The sequence below is a fragment of the Gavialis gangeticus genome, unplaced genomic scaffold, assembly GCF_001723915.1.
Source record: "Gavialis gangeticus isolate Ggan-Ray unplaced genomic scaffold, GavGan_comp1, whole genome shotgun sequence".
NCBI classification, from domain to species: Eukaryota; Metazoa; Chordata; order Crocodylia; family Gavialidae; genus Gavialis; species Gavialis gangeticus.
The window spans coordinates 236,593,384-236,608,504 of NW_017729032.1; the positions used below are offsets into that span (position 1 = coordinate 236,593,384).

The 15,121-nt window shown below is 40.8% G+C and overlaps 1 protein-coding gene across 5 annotated transcripts in view; it reads left to right on the forward strand.

Annotated features, from left to right (window-relative positions):
* ROBO2 (roundabout guidance receptor 2) overlaps positions 1-15,121 on the forward strand; it is a 787,363-nt gene that overhangs the window by 658,916 nt on the left and 113,326 nt on the right. For all 5 annotated transcript variants that reach the window (XM_019525121.1, XM_019525122.1, XM_019525124.1 and 2 more), the window contains exons 15-16: positions 2,263-2,494; positions 10,033-10,157. In XM_019525121.1, the coding sequence (XP_019380666.1) occupies positions 2,263-2,494; positions 10,033-10,157 (357 nt within the window). The remainder of the gene's footprint in view (positions 1-2,262; positions 2,495-10,032; positions 10,158-15,121) is intronic.

The following is a 15,121-nucleotide window of genomic DNA, read 5'->3' on the forward strand; positions in this document are numbered from 1 at the left end:
ATGATTCTGATAATTGTATTGTTACAAAAGCAGTCAAATGAGCGCTCCTACCAGTCTACTTATGATACCTCTCAGAATGTTAATCTTTTATTCACCCATGTTAAATTATTTCAGGTGTAGAGAGAGTAGAAAGTGGAAATATATGATTACCCCAAGTAACAGATAATCATATACATTTCATATATGAGAGAGAGAAATAAGTAAATTTTAGGTGTGTATTGGCCACAAAATTTTTGTCACGCATCAGAAATGGAGTTTTTAATGGCCAAAGTCTGTTGGTCTGAACCATATTTCTGGCTTCATTCTACACAGCTATTATAAAACTTTAGTCTGTTACTGGATGTCCACTACTGAATGAATAGGTGTGGCTAAAAGTGCACATATGCAAATATCTGTATAGTTCTGAATGCAGGTATTGATAATTATCATGATATTTTGTGAATTTTCAACCATTCCCCTTGTGACAGCACTTTTCACCCATCAGTTCTTAAGGTTATCACAAAAGCACAAGCAACAATCTGAAAAAAAAATTATGTAATGTTTTTAAGAAGTAGATAGAAAAATTAAATGATATTTGATTATTAAATGTCATTGCCATATACCACAATATAGGTTAAGATTTAAGTATTACAAAGTATGCAAAGGAGTTAACACTATGTTTTGTAGTAAACATGAGGTTCATAAAGTCTTTATGTCCGTAAAACATTTAATTAATGAAAGTCAAACATGGATAAAAACAATTTACCCTGATTTACAGACTCCCTTCATCTGGAAACAGCTGCTTAATGTTCTTCTTAAAAACACAGCTTGATTCTTTCAGTATTAACAAGCTATTATTGTGAGTTATGTCCTTCTTTCAGTGCATAAATTCACTTAAAGTGAATGTAGAGAAGTTTATAAAATGCAGGCTTAATGTTGTTGTAACATATGTTGCAAGGTTTTTAACAGTGACAGTTTTGATGAAAGATATTTTTGCTTTGCTCTCATAAATTAAGCTTGCTTCTTCTTGTTTGCCGTGGCTTTTTTTAATGTCATAAGAAGTTGGTCCCTGAAGAACATAATGAACAGTGTAGTGGGGATACAGTAAAAGTGATGGAAAGAACAAGATTTTGGTTTGTCTTCAGTCTTGGGCTCACTTTTTCATAGCCTAGCCCAAGTGATCATATCCCTAATTCTGGATATTCTTTGGGTTAGTTAGCACAGTAGATACAGAAAATCCCACTTGTTGAACCTCAGGTATAAAACTGAATTAAGCAACCAGCCAGTTATATGTCTAGACAGACACACTATGTGTTGATTGTTTCATTTTCTTTGGCACTTTGCTTGACAACTGTAGAAGTCAAGATCTTTTACCAGAAAAGATTTTTTTTTTTTTTTTTTACTGTTTTTAGAGATTAAGCTACAAATTCATGCCAACATTACAGTAGTTTGGAGTAATTCAATTTGATACTTTTCTTACAGAGAAAAAAATAGTAATAACCTCTTCAAGATAATACATTTTGAAGTGTTTTCTTTTCAATTGTGGTAACATTTATTGTTATGAAAGACAGGGTAGAATTGTTATATTACTGGATGCAATCCCAGTCTTGAATTCTGTTTGCCCAGCAACAAATAAAATACAAATATAAACAACATTACATCCCATCTGATGGTGTAAGTGTTTCATAATACCAGAATACAAATAGACTCCTTAGAACAGTGGAAGCAACAAATTTTCTTGGTCAGTGGTTTTTCTGCATCTGTCTATGTCTGTTTTACTTTTTGGAGTATCTCATGAAAGGTTGAGGGATAAGAAAAGTAGTGGACTAATTGAAAATGTACAATACATCTTCAGAGATTTAGCATTTTCTGAAAATAATTTGTTTTTCCTTTCCTTCTCAGATTTCAGAACATTAGCATCCAAGTGACTTTAATAGCTTTACATGCAGTACTCATTATGCCAAATTGAATGAAAATTATCTGTTTATCATAGTTTTTGGTTTTATGCTTTGAGATTAGACTGGTATATCGTTAGACCTAATTAGAAAGAGTAAAATAAGGACATACTGAGAGAGGTGTATACATCTCCTTAAAAAAAAATTAGTGAAATTGGAGTAATCCACAAGATGTTTTGATTTTACATTTGGAGGAAATTAGCAGCACAAGTAACTAAATCATTTTCTCTTTCTCCTAAATGCAGTAGGTTGCATTTTTGTTTACATTTTAATATGGATTAAGTACTTTAAATATGTATAGTAATACACCATTCACTACCATTTTTAGGTTGACCGCCAGTCCCAGTTTATTCAGGGCTATCGAGTCATGTATCGTCAAACGTCAGGAGTGCCTTCTCCAACCATGTGGCAGAATTTAGAGGTCAAAGTTCCCACCGAGCGCAGCGCTGTCCTAATCAACTTGAAAAAAGGTGTAACTTATGAAATTAAAGTTCGACCATATTTCAATGAGTTCCAAGGAATGGATAGTGAATCCAAGTCTGCCCGTACCACTGAAGAAGGTTAGTAAAATTGTGAAATGAAGTGACAGGTTCTCCCACCTTGGGCTGGAGAATTATGTTCACTGTGATAATTGCACTAATAATTATGCTCCATTTAATTTCTTTTGGTTCCAGTGCCTTTTGTTTGTTAAATGGCTTTTGAATTTATCCTTACACATTCCTCTGAGTGTTATAATATTACCAGATCTTTATTGATGAGTGTGGCAGGGCACTGTTGGTGCCTGCCACTTTAAGGGCCAGAAGGCAGCACCCGGCAGGCGACTGATGAGGGCAGCCATTTTGGATCTGGGGCTGCCCATATAAACACGGCAGTTCTGTGCTGGGGGCCAGGCAACAACATTGCCTGGCTGGAGGGCTGCTGATATCATCTGGAGGAAAGGGAGGAGGTGTAGGGGATGGTAAGGAGGCTCCTGGTCCTGGGCATGACCTAAAACAGCACCCTGCTGGGAGTGGGTGGCCTGGTGAGGCTCCCAGTGGTGCGGGAGCCCCCAGGAAATACCAGGCCAGTTGCTACCCTGGTGAAAGGGGGGCCGGGGCGCCTTAACCCCTAGCCCCCACAACCAGATGGGTAACCCCTTGTTGGAGGGCCTGGAGGGTGGACCCCCAGAGAGAGAAAAAAGGCCATAGACTCAGGCCTGTCTAGACTTCTCCTAACTGGTCAATTCTGGGGCCAGGACTGGAAGGGTCAAAGGGCCAGGGGCCCACCACGAGGGATGCCCAAGAGCTGTGCATCTGGGGTCCCGACTGGTCTGGAGGTGGGCCAGGGCTAGTGAGCCAAAGGTCCCAGGTGGACCACACCTAAAGGGGAAGCAGTTCAGGGAGCTATGCTTCCTAATATGAAGGCGGATAAGACTGCTTGAGGATAGGAATCCAGGTGGGGTTCAATGAGGACAATTCTGGGGCCCAGTGTCGGGGCTGGTAATAATGAGAACACTGAGATGCCATCTGTGAGAATTGGGCTGCGGTGTAGGGGAGGAAAGTTGCTGCAGATAGCGCCCCTTGGCATCGGGACAGGTAATGGGCAGCCTCCCACTTAATTAACATCTATTAATTAATTATACCAGCAAGGCGTGGTGAGTGAGAAAGTGGGTAGTTAGCCTAGGAGCAGGTGGGTGGGCCACACTGAGATTGGCCCCGAGCAGACCCCCGTTACAATGTGTCTAAAAGCTACAATGTGTCTAAAAGCTCTCTCCAAAAGAAGAAGAAATGGAAAATAGTCTTGTGGCCAAAGATGGAAGGATGGTTTTGATGCCAGGATACAAGCATAGAGTCATGAGATCTGTGTTCTTTTCTCAGCTCTTCCATTTGAGACCCAGATATGTAATGTTAAACGAGATTCACCATTCATACTTGCTTTTGGTGTTTTGGCCATAATCTGTCTTCGCAAGATCCATTAAAACGTAGATCTAGACTATCTACATCACGCCGTTAGTGGTAATAGTCTACATAATTCCACAATGACTGTAAAGTGCTTTATAATCCTAAAATGGTATGTGCCACCATCACCATTATTATTATTCTTTTACCTTTTAGACATTTTATAGCTATCATACAAGTAAGCAAGCCTTGCAGAAACTGTCCTACCTTACAGATAGGCAAATGGGGTGTTCTGTGAGTCACCAAAGAGCACAAAACATGTCACTGTCCAAAGCAGGATTAGAATTGGAAAGTTTCTGGTCCCATTGCTCAGACCATAAAGCCTTGCTCAGACTATAAATCCTAAATTGTTCAGGAAAGGTTAGCGTCACTGCTATATGAATAAAGCTCTTTTTAAAAGATTGAAAAAGAAAATTGAAGAAAAGCTTCATAGGTTGAAATTGTTTTGCTAAAATTAATGGTAGGATGTTTCCCTTCCTAGAGAACATTCTCCTTGTCCCTTCTCAATTGATTTTTGCTGTTTATTTAGTTCATCTAACTGTCTCCTGCTAAAGTTAAATTAAGAACCACTGAAAAAGAGAGAAGATTTGGTATCTCTACTCTATTTCTGTGAAGTACTTGAGGAGTGACATTTTCATTTATAACCCTCATTTCCCAGAAGGGCCTGTCAGGTAATTTCCTACTTTAAAGGCCACTTTCTTCTTGTGGAATAATTTCCACACATTGGCAGACAAGGTTCTTTGGGTAAACCTGAAAGGTTGCAAAGAACAATTTTTCCAACTATTTAGTTGGTCTAATAAAAGATATCACATTTACCCCCCAAAAAATGTGTATGCCTATGTCCTTAGACCAACACAGCTACAACCAACACCCACTTTTCACACAGTGGAGATTTTTAGACCCTTCTTTGCCTACAGATATGTTAAAGCCGTAGTCCATGTTTTGCTGCGCAGATTAATGTAACCTTCAGCCATCCTTTTTTACTGGTATCTCCTTCAGTAATGCAAGATCTATAATAAATAGTAGTATCACCAGTCAAATGTCAGCCACTGTAAATGATGTTTTCTTTCCCATATTAAATTGTTTAGCTGATAAGGTTCTTTTTTTCCCCTTTCCCAAAAAAAAGATAAATAAAAGCCCAATAGGCAACACAAACTTCCGTATACAAATCAGTAAGTTCATTAAGTCCCATGGACATTTCCTTTGGACTTTATAACTGTCTTGGTGTTCATACTTTCTCAAAACTTTTATTTTTTTACAGTTATCATACTTTGTGCATTGTCAGATGACTGGTTTGAAAATCAAACTATTAAGTGATGACTTTTTTAAAAGCCAGGTCACAATATATTTAGGAAAATAATTTGGAAGAATGATGTGAGAACTGTACATTTTTTGCAACATCAAAATGTGGAGCTCTAGGGAAGGCAAAGCATGACTCAAAAGGTTTTTACTGTATTGAATTTTACATGGAATGTTACTTCTGAAGCCTGGCTCCAAAAATCAATTTCACTGCAGTTAGACTTTTCCTCTAGATCAGACATTTGTCACAATTCAGTATCCATTCATCTCCTACCTCTTTGGCCTTGTGAAAGTAACAAATGGAATTCTGTTTGGTTATGTCTGGAAAGATGAGCAGCGATTTGGGTTCTTTCATATCTGTAGGAAGAAGCTGAGCACTGAAATAATTGACCTGTCAAGAATCAGGCAAGGTGTTCTCCACAAGCCAGCAGCAAGGGAAATGAAAAACCAGTTTTAAAAATGTTATTTTTCAATGCGGTCTATTTAATAACTTCAGCAGTGTCAGACAAGCTGTTTAATTTATATCATGGTGCCAGTTTACAGAGTGATTTTATCATAGAGAGAGAATGTAGAGCAGTAATATATAAAATATACATCTATATTTGTGTGTGATGGGGGTGCTCACATTAAAAGAGAGCCGGCCAAATAATTATCTTAATGCTAATTTATTTAGCATTTTCATTTCTCCTTTGTATTCATAAATTATCCCAAAGCAGATCACAGTTTGCCCTAGCATAGTCACTATTTCATGGAATAACATTGGGACTAGAGTTTGGTCCATATGATGTTTGTGTCCAGTTCATTGCAAATATATGGACTGGTCATAAACCAGATTCACCAGATACTGTGTTCACTTGCAGTCCAGTCCCTGCTTGCATTAGCCAGGTGCTGAGATATAGGCTTCAGATTGCAGCTATGAATTTCACTTTCTTAAACAACTATCCTATATTTAATAATATAGACTAGTGTATAATATATTACCTCTTCAAACTGGCTATTATGATGAAGAGTCAGGGAAGTAAATTCATTCACTAGAATAGATATAGAGCACAAATGCAAGGACATATCAATTTAGCTGAAATGATTTTTTAATACAATATTGGAATGAATATTTTTTTAAATATATCTTTCAATGCATGTGTTGCTCTATGTCTTTGCGTATAGGAAATGTATCTTTCCATACACCTGGCACAATGAATAGTATACATTTTAAGAAAAAATGTGAATACATTTCAGCTTTGTCCATTATGTTTCAAAACAACAGCTTAATATTATTCTCTGCCATTATTATCACTATTATTGTTTTCTTTTAAAATCAGGTACTAACAGCAAAAATATATAAGCTTTATTCACATTTCTATGTTAAAGAACTGATAGGATTTATATAAATGCTCATTTTAACACGTGATTTCATTCTCTTTCACTTTCTGTAAAAATAAGGGTGTTATTACACATTACAGTTCACATGTGCTACCTCTAAGGAATGTTAGACAGTATTAAAATTGGCACATGCTGTGAGCAGTTGCACATTAAGGGTTAATACCCTCACTAATGTGCACAACTCTGACTTGCTGCTAGATGGCTGCAAGCAGGGGCATGGCTAGGAGCTGCCAAGTCTCTCCCTTGGCTGCCCAGCTCAGTGGCTGTCCAGCAGTTCCCCATTCATCTGCCCCACCTCCTGGGGCTCTGTGGAAGCTCCCCACTCCAGAAAACCCAATAAGGAAAAAAAATTCTTGAAGTTCTTGATCCCTTCAGGATTTGAGTAAGATAATGAGAAAATGAATGGAGCTCTCCTTGGACAGGAATATCCTGGACTGAGAAGTTTCTGGGTCTTTCAGAACTTAGCAAAACTGATCCACAAAAGTGAGTGAGAGATAACTTTGGTGTTCTGGATGAAAGATTGTCCGTGGAGGGGAAGAGATAGAGGATGGCTAGGGATGGTGCATTCTGGGATATTGGAGGTCTGTGAATTGCTGGTATTGGCCTGGTAGTGGAGCAGATTGCAACCCGAGCTGCCTAATGCCAGCTAGGGATAATCATTGCCTGAAAAGGTGCAACTTCGATACACTCAGAGGTCACTTAGCTCATCTTTTCCTGCTTTCATGCACAGGCACTCCCATCTTAACACATGGGGCAAATAACAATACCTTTACAGTTCAGTTGTTGAGTACACCAGTTTTATGCTCAATCTGACTAAGAAAGGTGTCTCTAGATCTTATAGTTTCATAGTTGGTAGGGTCAGAAGGGACCTGAGCAGATCATCAAGTCTGACCGTCTGCCATGGGCAGGAAAGGATGATGGGGTCAAACAACCCCAGCTAGGTGATTATTTAGCCTCCTTTTGAAGACCCCCAGGGTAGGAGTGAGCACCACTTCCCTTGGAACTTGGTTCCAGATCCCAGCTGCCCTGACTGTGAAGTAGTGCCGCCTAAATCTACTCTCAGTCAACTTATGGCCGCTATTCCTTGTTACTCCCTGTAGTGCTGGGGGGAACAGAGATTCTCCCATTGCCTGCTGGTCCCCCTTGGCCAGTTTATAGAAAGCCACCAGATCCCCTCTCAACCTTCTCTTGTGGAGGCTGAACAGGTTCAGGTCCCATAGCCTCTCCTCATAGGGCCTGCCCTGCTGCCCCCTGATCATGCGAGTGGCCCTCCTCTGGATCGTCTCGATGCTGGCCACATCCCTCTTGAAGTGCAGCACCCAGAACTGGATGCAGTACTCCAACTACGGCCTGACCAGTGTCGCATAGAGGGGGAGTATCACCTCCCTGGACCTGCTCATGATACATCTGTGGATGCATGACAAGGTATGGTTGGCCTTCCTGACTGAGTCCTCACATTGGCAGCCCATGTTCATCTTGGAATCAATAATGACTCCAAGATCCTTTTCTGCCTCTGTGCTGTCAAGAAGGGAGTTCCCCAGCCTGTAGGTCTGCTGCTGGTTCTTCCTCCCCAGGTGCAGTACCTTGCACTTGTCCATATTGAAACCCATCCTATTCTCATCTGCCCAGTAACCTGTCAAGATCTAGTTGTAGCCTGTCCCTCTCCTCTAGTGTGCCCACTTCTTCTTTTTGTTCTGCTGATTTTGGGCAGTCAGAGGCCAAAACTTGGCCCATATGTGACTTACTGCAACCTAGGAATAGTTCACATTGTATCAGCAACTGCTTAGGGTGCCTGTAGATTCATGGGGAGGCTGCTCCGATGTGCTGTAATTATAGCATGTTGAAACAGACTTGGTTAATAGAGTCTGCTGGAGCATGCTGATTAGTGTGCTCCAGCAGCATCTGCGTCTTGTGTATCAGCATCACTGCACTTCAAAATGGTGGTGGGGTGCTTTAAATTGCCCCCTCTCCTGCCATTTTGTAGTGTAGGAACACTGATACATGCTTTGATTAGAGCAGCTCTCAGAGCCACCCTAATTAAAGCATCTCCCTGCCCATCCACAGAAAATGTGTAAAAATGCTCTTAAAAACCAATGTACAAGCCAATATTCCTTTTCTACCCAAGCTGTCAAGACAAACTTCAACTGATTTTTAGCTGCTTTGCAGCTAAACCATAAAATGTGGCCCTCAAACATTCATCCTTACAATGTAACCTTAGTAGTGATAGTCATGCATCTGTCATGTTTCTCTAAAAGATTCTTTTTCATGTGTATGCTGTTTGGCCTTATTTTCAGATACCCTAAGTATTATTCTAAATGAGTTAAATATTGCATGGATTATTATTCATTTATCATTCATTCTCCTCGTCTGCAATATGAATAGTCTATATTTCATTAGTAAAGGAGTTGAGTTCAAGTCCTCCAATTCATCTGGGTAGGCCAGATGCTGCCAAACATCCAAAGGAAAAAACAGAACCAGTCTTCGCGAAGTCTTAGGAAAGATTAAGAAATCCTAGTCTCACTCCAGAAATCTAAGTTTTTCTAACATTTAGAGTATTCTGGAGCTACTGACACTGGCACCAAAGCTCAGGGAGGGTCAAAAGATAAATGGATGTTGATGCCTTTTAATTGTCTCCAAAGGGAGCCATGGTCCAGCTAGGTTCAGTCAGTCAATCCTAAAAACCCAATAAGGAAACATTCTTGGAGTTCTTGATCCCTTCAGGATCTGAGTAAGAAAATGAACTAGGCTGTCCATGGACAGGAATATCATGGATTGAGAAGTTTCCGGCTCTTTCAGAACTTAGCAAAACTGATCCACAAGAAACAGTGAAAGGTTTTTGGAGTGCCTAGGACCAGGATTGACCAATCTGCTAAGGGGAGGTGCTAGGGAGGTATAACCATTTTGGCTGTTTGGCACTTTATCTTTAAAATTAGTTCCTGGAGCTCTTTATTTAAAAAAAAGGCAAAAAAGAGAAAAAAAAAAAGGAGGAAAAGAAAAAGAGAGCAGATGGGGAGAGCCGGGGAAAACAAAAGGAAAGAAAAATATTGAAGGCCCCCCCCAAAAAACTTTAAAACAGGATTGTCACACTCACCCTTATGTAGTGAACAGCAGAACAACAGTGAGTGGTTAGGCAGAGTGGGACTTCAACAATAGGCAAAACTCATCTCACTGAAAAGAAGAAGTGTAAATATTTGACCTTGCTTGAATCTCTCCATCTTTTACTGCAATACCAAATGAAATCCCATATACTTTTACTCTTTGGCTGCACAAAAGTTGTAAAGTCTTATATTTAAATTGATATGACCCCCTTAATAAAGGCATTATTTTTCAAAGTTGTGAGTGACTGACAACATGTGTGCATCTAAGCCTGACATATGCAGACCTTGTGTACCCTCTCTATACTTTTACAGTATTTAAGCAAAATGTGAGCTATAGCACCAAATTAAAGTCTGTCTTCTATTTTTTGCTGCTGTCTGGTATAGCTCCAAGTGCACCTCCTCAGTCCGTGACTGTTCTGACCGTTGGAAATCACAACAGCACAAGCATCAGCATCTCCTGGGACCCTCCACCTCCAGATCATCAAAATGGAATCATCCAGGAGTATAAGGTAGAACTGATGACTGGCGGGAGGGATGTGAACTAAGGCAAATGGGTGGCTGAACAATACCTCTCAGGTTACCCTTTCCTGAGTGGAGGAGGGAAGCCATATATAGCTGAGCGTTCCTCTCAGACAGATTCAGTTAGGATCCCTCAATCTGTTTGGAAAACTAGCGGTGGGGTGGGAAGTGTTGCTTTTACTTTTCTTCCCTGCATCAGAACAGATTCAAATACAGACAATCCTTGGATTTACACCGCAACTGGTTCCTGAAAACTGTGTCTTAAGGTGAAACACTGTAACTCAGAACCAATTTTCTCATAAGAAACAAAGTTATAAATGGGGGACTCGTTCCTGAACCAAGGCCCGATACCCTGTTTTCACCAAAAATAACCCAGAATGTTGTATTTGATCAATTATAGATGAGGAATATAGCTACATTAATGTATTTATATTGTAAATAGCAATCATGTTGATTTGGAAGGACTTCTTTGAGGTGACTTTGCTGGACTTTTTGACGGACTCTTGATTGGAGTTTTTTAAGGGTTCTTGGCTGGAGTCTTCTCAAGAGTCTTGGAGGCAGGTTTTTCTGGAGTCCTGTCTGCTTTCTTAAAGAAAGTGTCCAAGGAAATGGGCAGCGAACTTGTTTGGTGGCATGGCATCGTGTCAGATCAAGCGTTGTAAAGTCAAAGCTGATGTCAGAAAGTTGAAACGGTGTCAATTTATAAATGTTGTAAGTGCAAAATGTTGTAACTCAAAACGTTGTAAGTTGAGGACTGCCTGTATCTCAAGTCAGAGGGTGTGGCTCTGGGAATTTCACATCTTATTCCTACTGAAAGCAATCCCTTAGCAAGTGTTTGAAAACTACTATGAAAACCAGTGCCTCTTGGACCATTGGCTTTTGGGTTTCCCTTTTTTTTCTATCTTTGTTGTCTGTTCTTAACTTTCACTGATGTGGTGCATGTAAAATGTCCTCTCCTGCTCATCATCACTTTCTTCTTTGATCTATAGTCAGTTCTATATTCTGATCACTTCTAGATAATCTTTCACAACACAGAAACATCACAAATCCCTTGTAAAGAAAGCATAACTGTAATAAACCCCTTAAGTCTTGGCTCTGTTACCTATCCACACTAGCATAACAAGAGGGTGACCAGGGCAGCAGCCCCAGATGCTGCCATTGTGGAGGCAGTAGAGAAACATTTTCTGCGGTGACAGCTAACCATGCTGCCTCCCTCAGTACCACAGCAGCCGGCGCTGCTCCACGTGTTGCAGCTGCCCCAGGAATAGAGCTGCCGTACTGTGCTTCTGCCTATGCAGATATGAAAGGAAAAGCATTTGGGGTAGACATCTAAGAATGAACTGGAGAAGTCATGTTATTTTGGGTCAGATTAGTTTCTGTTGTTGAACATTGGTGAGCTCCCTCAGGAATAAACCTCTAGGGGTGGAAATCTTTGAGGCCTGAGGCTGTAGCAGGTGAAAAAAGCCATGTAAACCTTTCCTAAAGAAAGAAATGCTATGGGGCACAGCATTGTCAGTGTTACCACTGGTTCTGGTTAGGGAGTGCACAGTTCAGTTACCAATGCATCTCATATGGAACCTCTGGTTGAAGTAGAAGCTGTCCTGCCCTGGCAGAAATCTCCAAAAGAAACAAAGTAATGGCATTACAACTCTTGGATTCAGTTGTATCCTCTTTCTTGGGACCATTTATACACTCTGGTGCAACTTTTTTTTTGGTTCTGAGGTGGGAGGAGCAGTCATGTACTTTCAAAAAATCTTGTTGTATAGTCTCTTATGGTCTTTTCATTGTCTTTATTGCTAAATCATAAAGGCATAATAAACACACACACAATATTTATATATAGCATATTAGTATTTCTCTTTTATTTCTGCTCAATATCAAGATTTATTAATCCCAACATGATGTTGACTTCATTTTCACATCAATTAATAGTTACCACTTCAGTTCATCTCTGTACCAGTCCCAGTGTAAGTCAATATTTTCTTGAATTGAACATAAATTCTATTAAAAACGTATAAGAACAAAATATTATGACTTTATGGCTAAAGACTCAGAAGCCAGGCAACTGCACATATTAATGGTGATCTTTCTTCATATATACTGGGATATAGGCCAAGGTTTGGAAAATGGTTCCTAAAATCTAGATTTAAACACTTAGATGACCTTATTTTTTAAAGTTATGAACACCCCTAGCTACCGTTATTCTCAGTGGCAAGGATTACATGTTCAACACGTTTGAAAATTAAGCAGCTTCACTTTGTTTCTGTTTTTGCAAACTCAGCCAGTCTTTAATTATTTAGCACATAATATTCCTCTAATTGAATATTACAATGTGAGACTATTTTCCTCACAAAGATACACGCATTTGAAAATGTATTTCCCTTTATATATTCCTGCTTTGGTTTTATTTTCAAAATAACATGACACTCCTATATTAAGTGAGGTACAGATCCATAAACAGACTTAGGCACCTACAGTGGGACTCTCATGGAATTCAGGGGTGTTTATACATGTGCTCTGGGAATGGGGGCAGGAGACAACTTAATTAGAGCAGCTCCAAGAGCCACTGTAATTAAAGCACCTGGAGTGTCTCATGTATCAGCGTTCCCCACATTTAAAAATGGTGGTAGGAACATTTTATCATTTGTCAAATGAACTTTAGATAATGCGGCCCTGCCACCATTTTTAAGCACTGGGATGCTGATACATGAGATGCTGGAGGCTGCTGGAGTGTGGTAATTACCACACTCCAGAAGACTCGATTCATTTAGTCTGCTGCAATGCACTGTAATAACAGTGCACTGGTGTAGCCTTGATGCTCATGTATAGGTGCCCAAAATGTGTAAAAGTGTGACCTTCCAGAGCCCCTGCCCAACCCCACAGGTACCTAAAGTTTTGCCAATAAAGTTTCCCAGTTTTGATCTCCAGTTTTGCTTATGCATAGCTATCTTGTCAGGGAAGAGCAATAGGGGTGTGCAAAATGGGCCTTATTCAATTCGGATTCAGATTTAGCCTGAATCAGGAACAGTGATTCAATTTGTTGATTCGATGTGGCTGAATCTGAAGATTTAATCCAGATTCAGAGAATCAGTGATTCGGCCATAGACGCAGCCTTACATGTTTTTTCTACTAAGAAAGTCCACACAGCAGTCCAGGATCGGGGGGTACAATGGTGGCTTAAAACGGTGGGTTAAAAGCTTCTGCTCCTCCTAGGCAAATTCTATACTATATTTCCTAGAGGCCCACTCACCCACTAACTACATTGTGCCCGTGTACCATTCACTATAGTGATATGCTCATGATCAAATGTTTCTTAAACACTTCACAGTCATGTGTCATTTTGATGTTTTCCTACTAAATAGAAAATACCTCAAGGTACCAGACACAGCTCATGAACACTGTGGTGCTGGGCCAGATGGAGCATCCCAAAGGACCATGCGGGAGGTGGCCTGTGTGCTAAATGGCGAATCCGGAAGTGGACCAGAACTACTTCCAGTCTGCTTCTGGGTCCACCAGGGAGCACGCGGGGGGCCCCCCTGCACTTCTCCAGCTTGGCGATTGGCCGTGGGGTGAATCTGGGTGCCTCCCCCAGACCCAGAAGGCACCAGTTGCTGAGCTGGGAGGGTGTGGGCGGGCAGGCCCTGCGCACTCCCTGGTGGACCCAGAAATGCTTCTGGTCCTCTTCCAGGTCTGCTGCCAAGCACACGGGGGAGCCCCCCGCACCCCTGTGGGATGCTCCATCTGCCCCAGCATCACAGCATTCATGAGCTGCCTGCTACCTTGAGGTATGTAGTGAAAACATTTAAATCTGTGTCTATGTCCAAATCTCTGAATCTTTCCAAATATCTCTGAATTGATTTAGAGGGTTCAGATTCAATCTGGAGAGATTAAAGAGTCTCCTGATTCAATTTGGATCCAGGGATTCGGCCACTGAATTGGGCCGATCTTCCACCAAATCAAATCAGCGACCGAAGCTTTGCACAGCCCTAATCCTCAAGCATTTGTTCCTCCACCCAAGTTCCCTGAAAAGTTCAGTGCCGTAGATGGGTGAAGCAGAAACTTAAAACATTTCTACAGGATTGATCTTGCACAAAACCTAGTGCCCATGTCCACAGACAGTTCCACTCAAAAATAAAGATGGGAGTTGGGGGATTAAGGAGAGTGGAATTTAAATAGTGATTGCATAAAAAGTATAAACAGCCTTCAGAGCAGGGATCAGAACCAAGGTGTCCTCTTTCCTAAGTGAGTGCCCTGAACTCTAGGCCAGAAAGTTATGCTCCTTTTGCTCCCTCTCCCTGGCCTAATAAATTATTACTTTTTTTTTGCAAAGTGTTACAGCTTCACTTGGAAAGGTAGAGAACATCGCCCACCACAGAAAATCCAAGAGCCTGAACTGCTGTCTTGGGAGCAGGGAAATGTGATTTTGAACACACCACAGCCTGAGAAGGACAGTGACCAAGGCACTACCAACTCCTGTACAAGTGCTATAATCACTAAACTACTATATAAAATAGGCTATCGTTTAAAATAAAGGAGGGGCCTCCATCTCTGAGAAGAACAAGTTAGCCACCTTTCTTTACCACAGGACAGTATTCACAGCAATGAATTTCAATCTGACATTGGTGACTCCCACGTAAGCCCCATTGTAGGGAAAGGATGAAGACCAACCCCTACATTTAGCTTTTCCTATTGAACATTTCCGGTTCACCATGTTAGTTATTGTAAATCACACTGCAAGGCACCTACCTAACTGATCCCTTTGCACTGAATAGAAAGCATAGGTTGGAAAGCCAGGTAGTCCCTTTGGTAGATATAGCCAGAAGTATTGGTTTGAAACCTTACAACGTGATATACCGGCAAATTAGGGGCAGCATGTAACCTCACTGGCCAAGGCCCAGAACAGAAAATAAATCGAATGCCCTCCCCCCTCCCCCCACCCCGCTCAATCACTGAA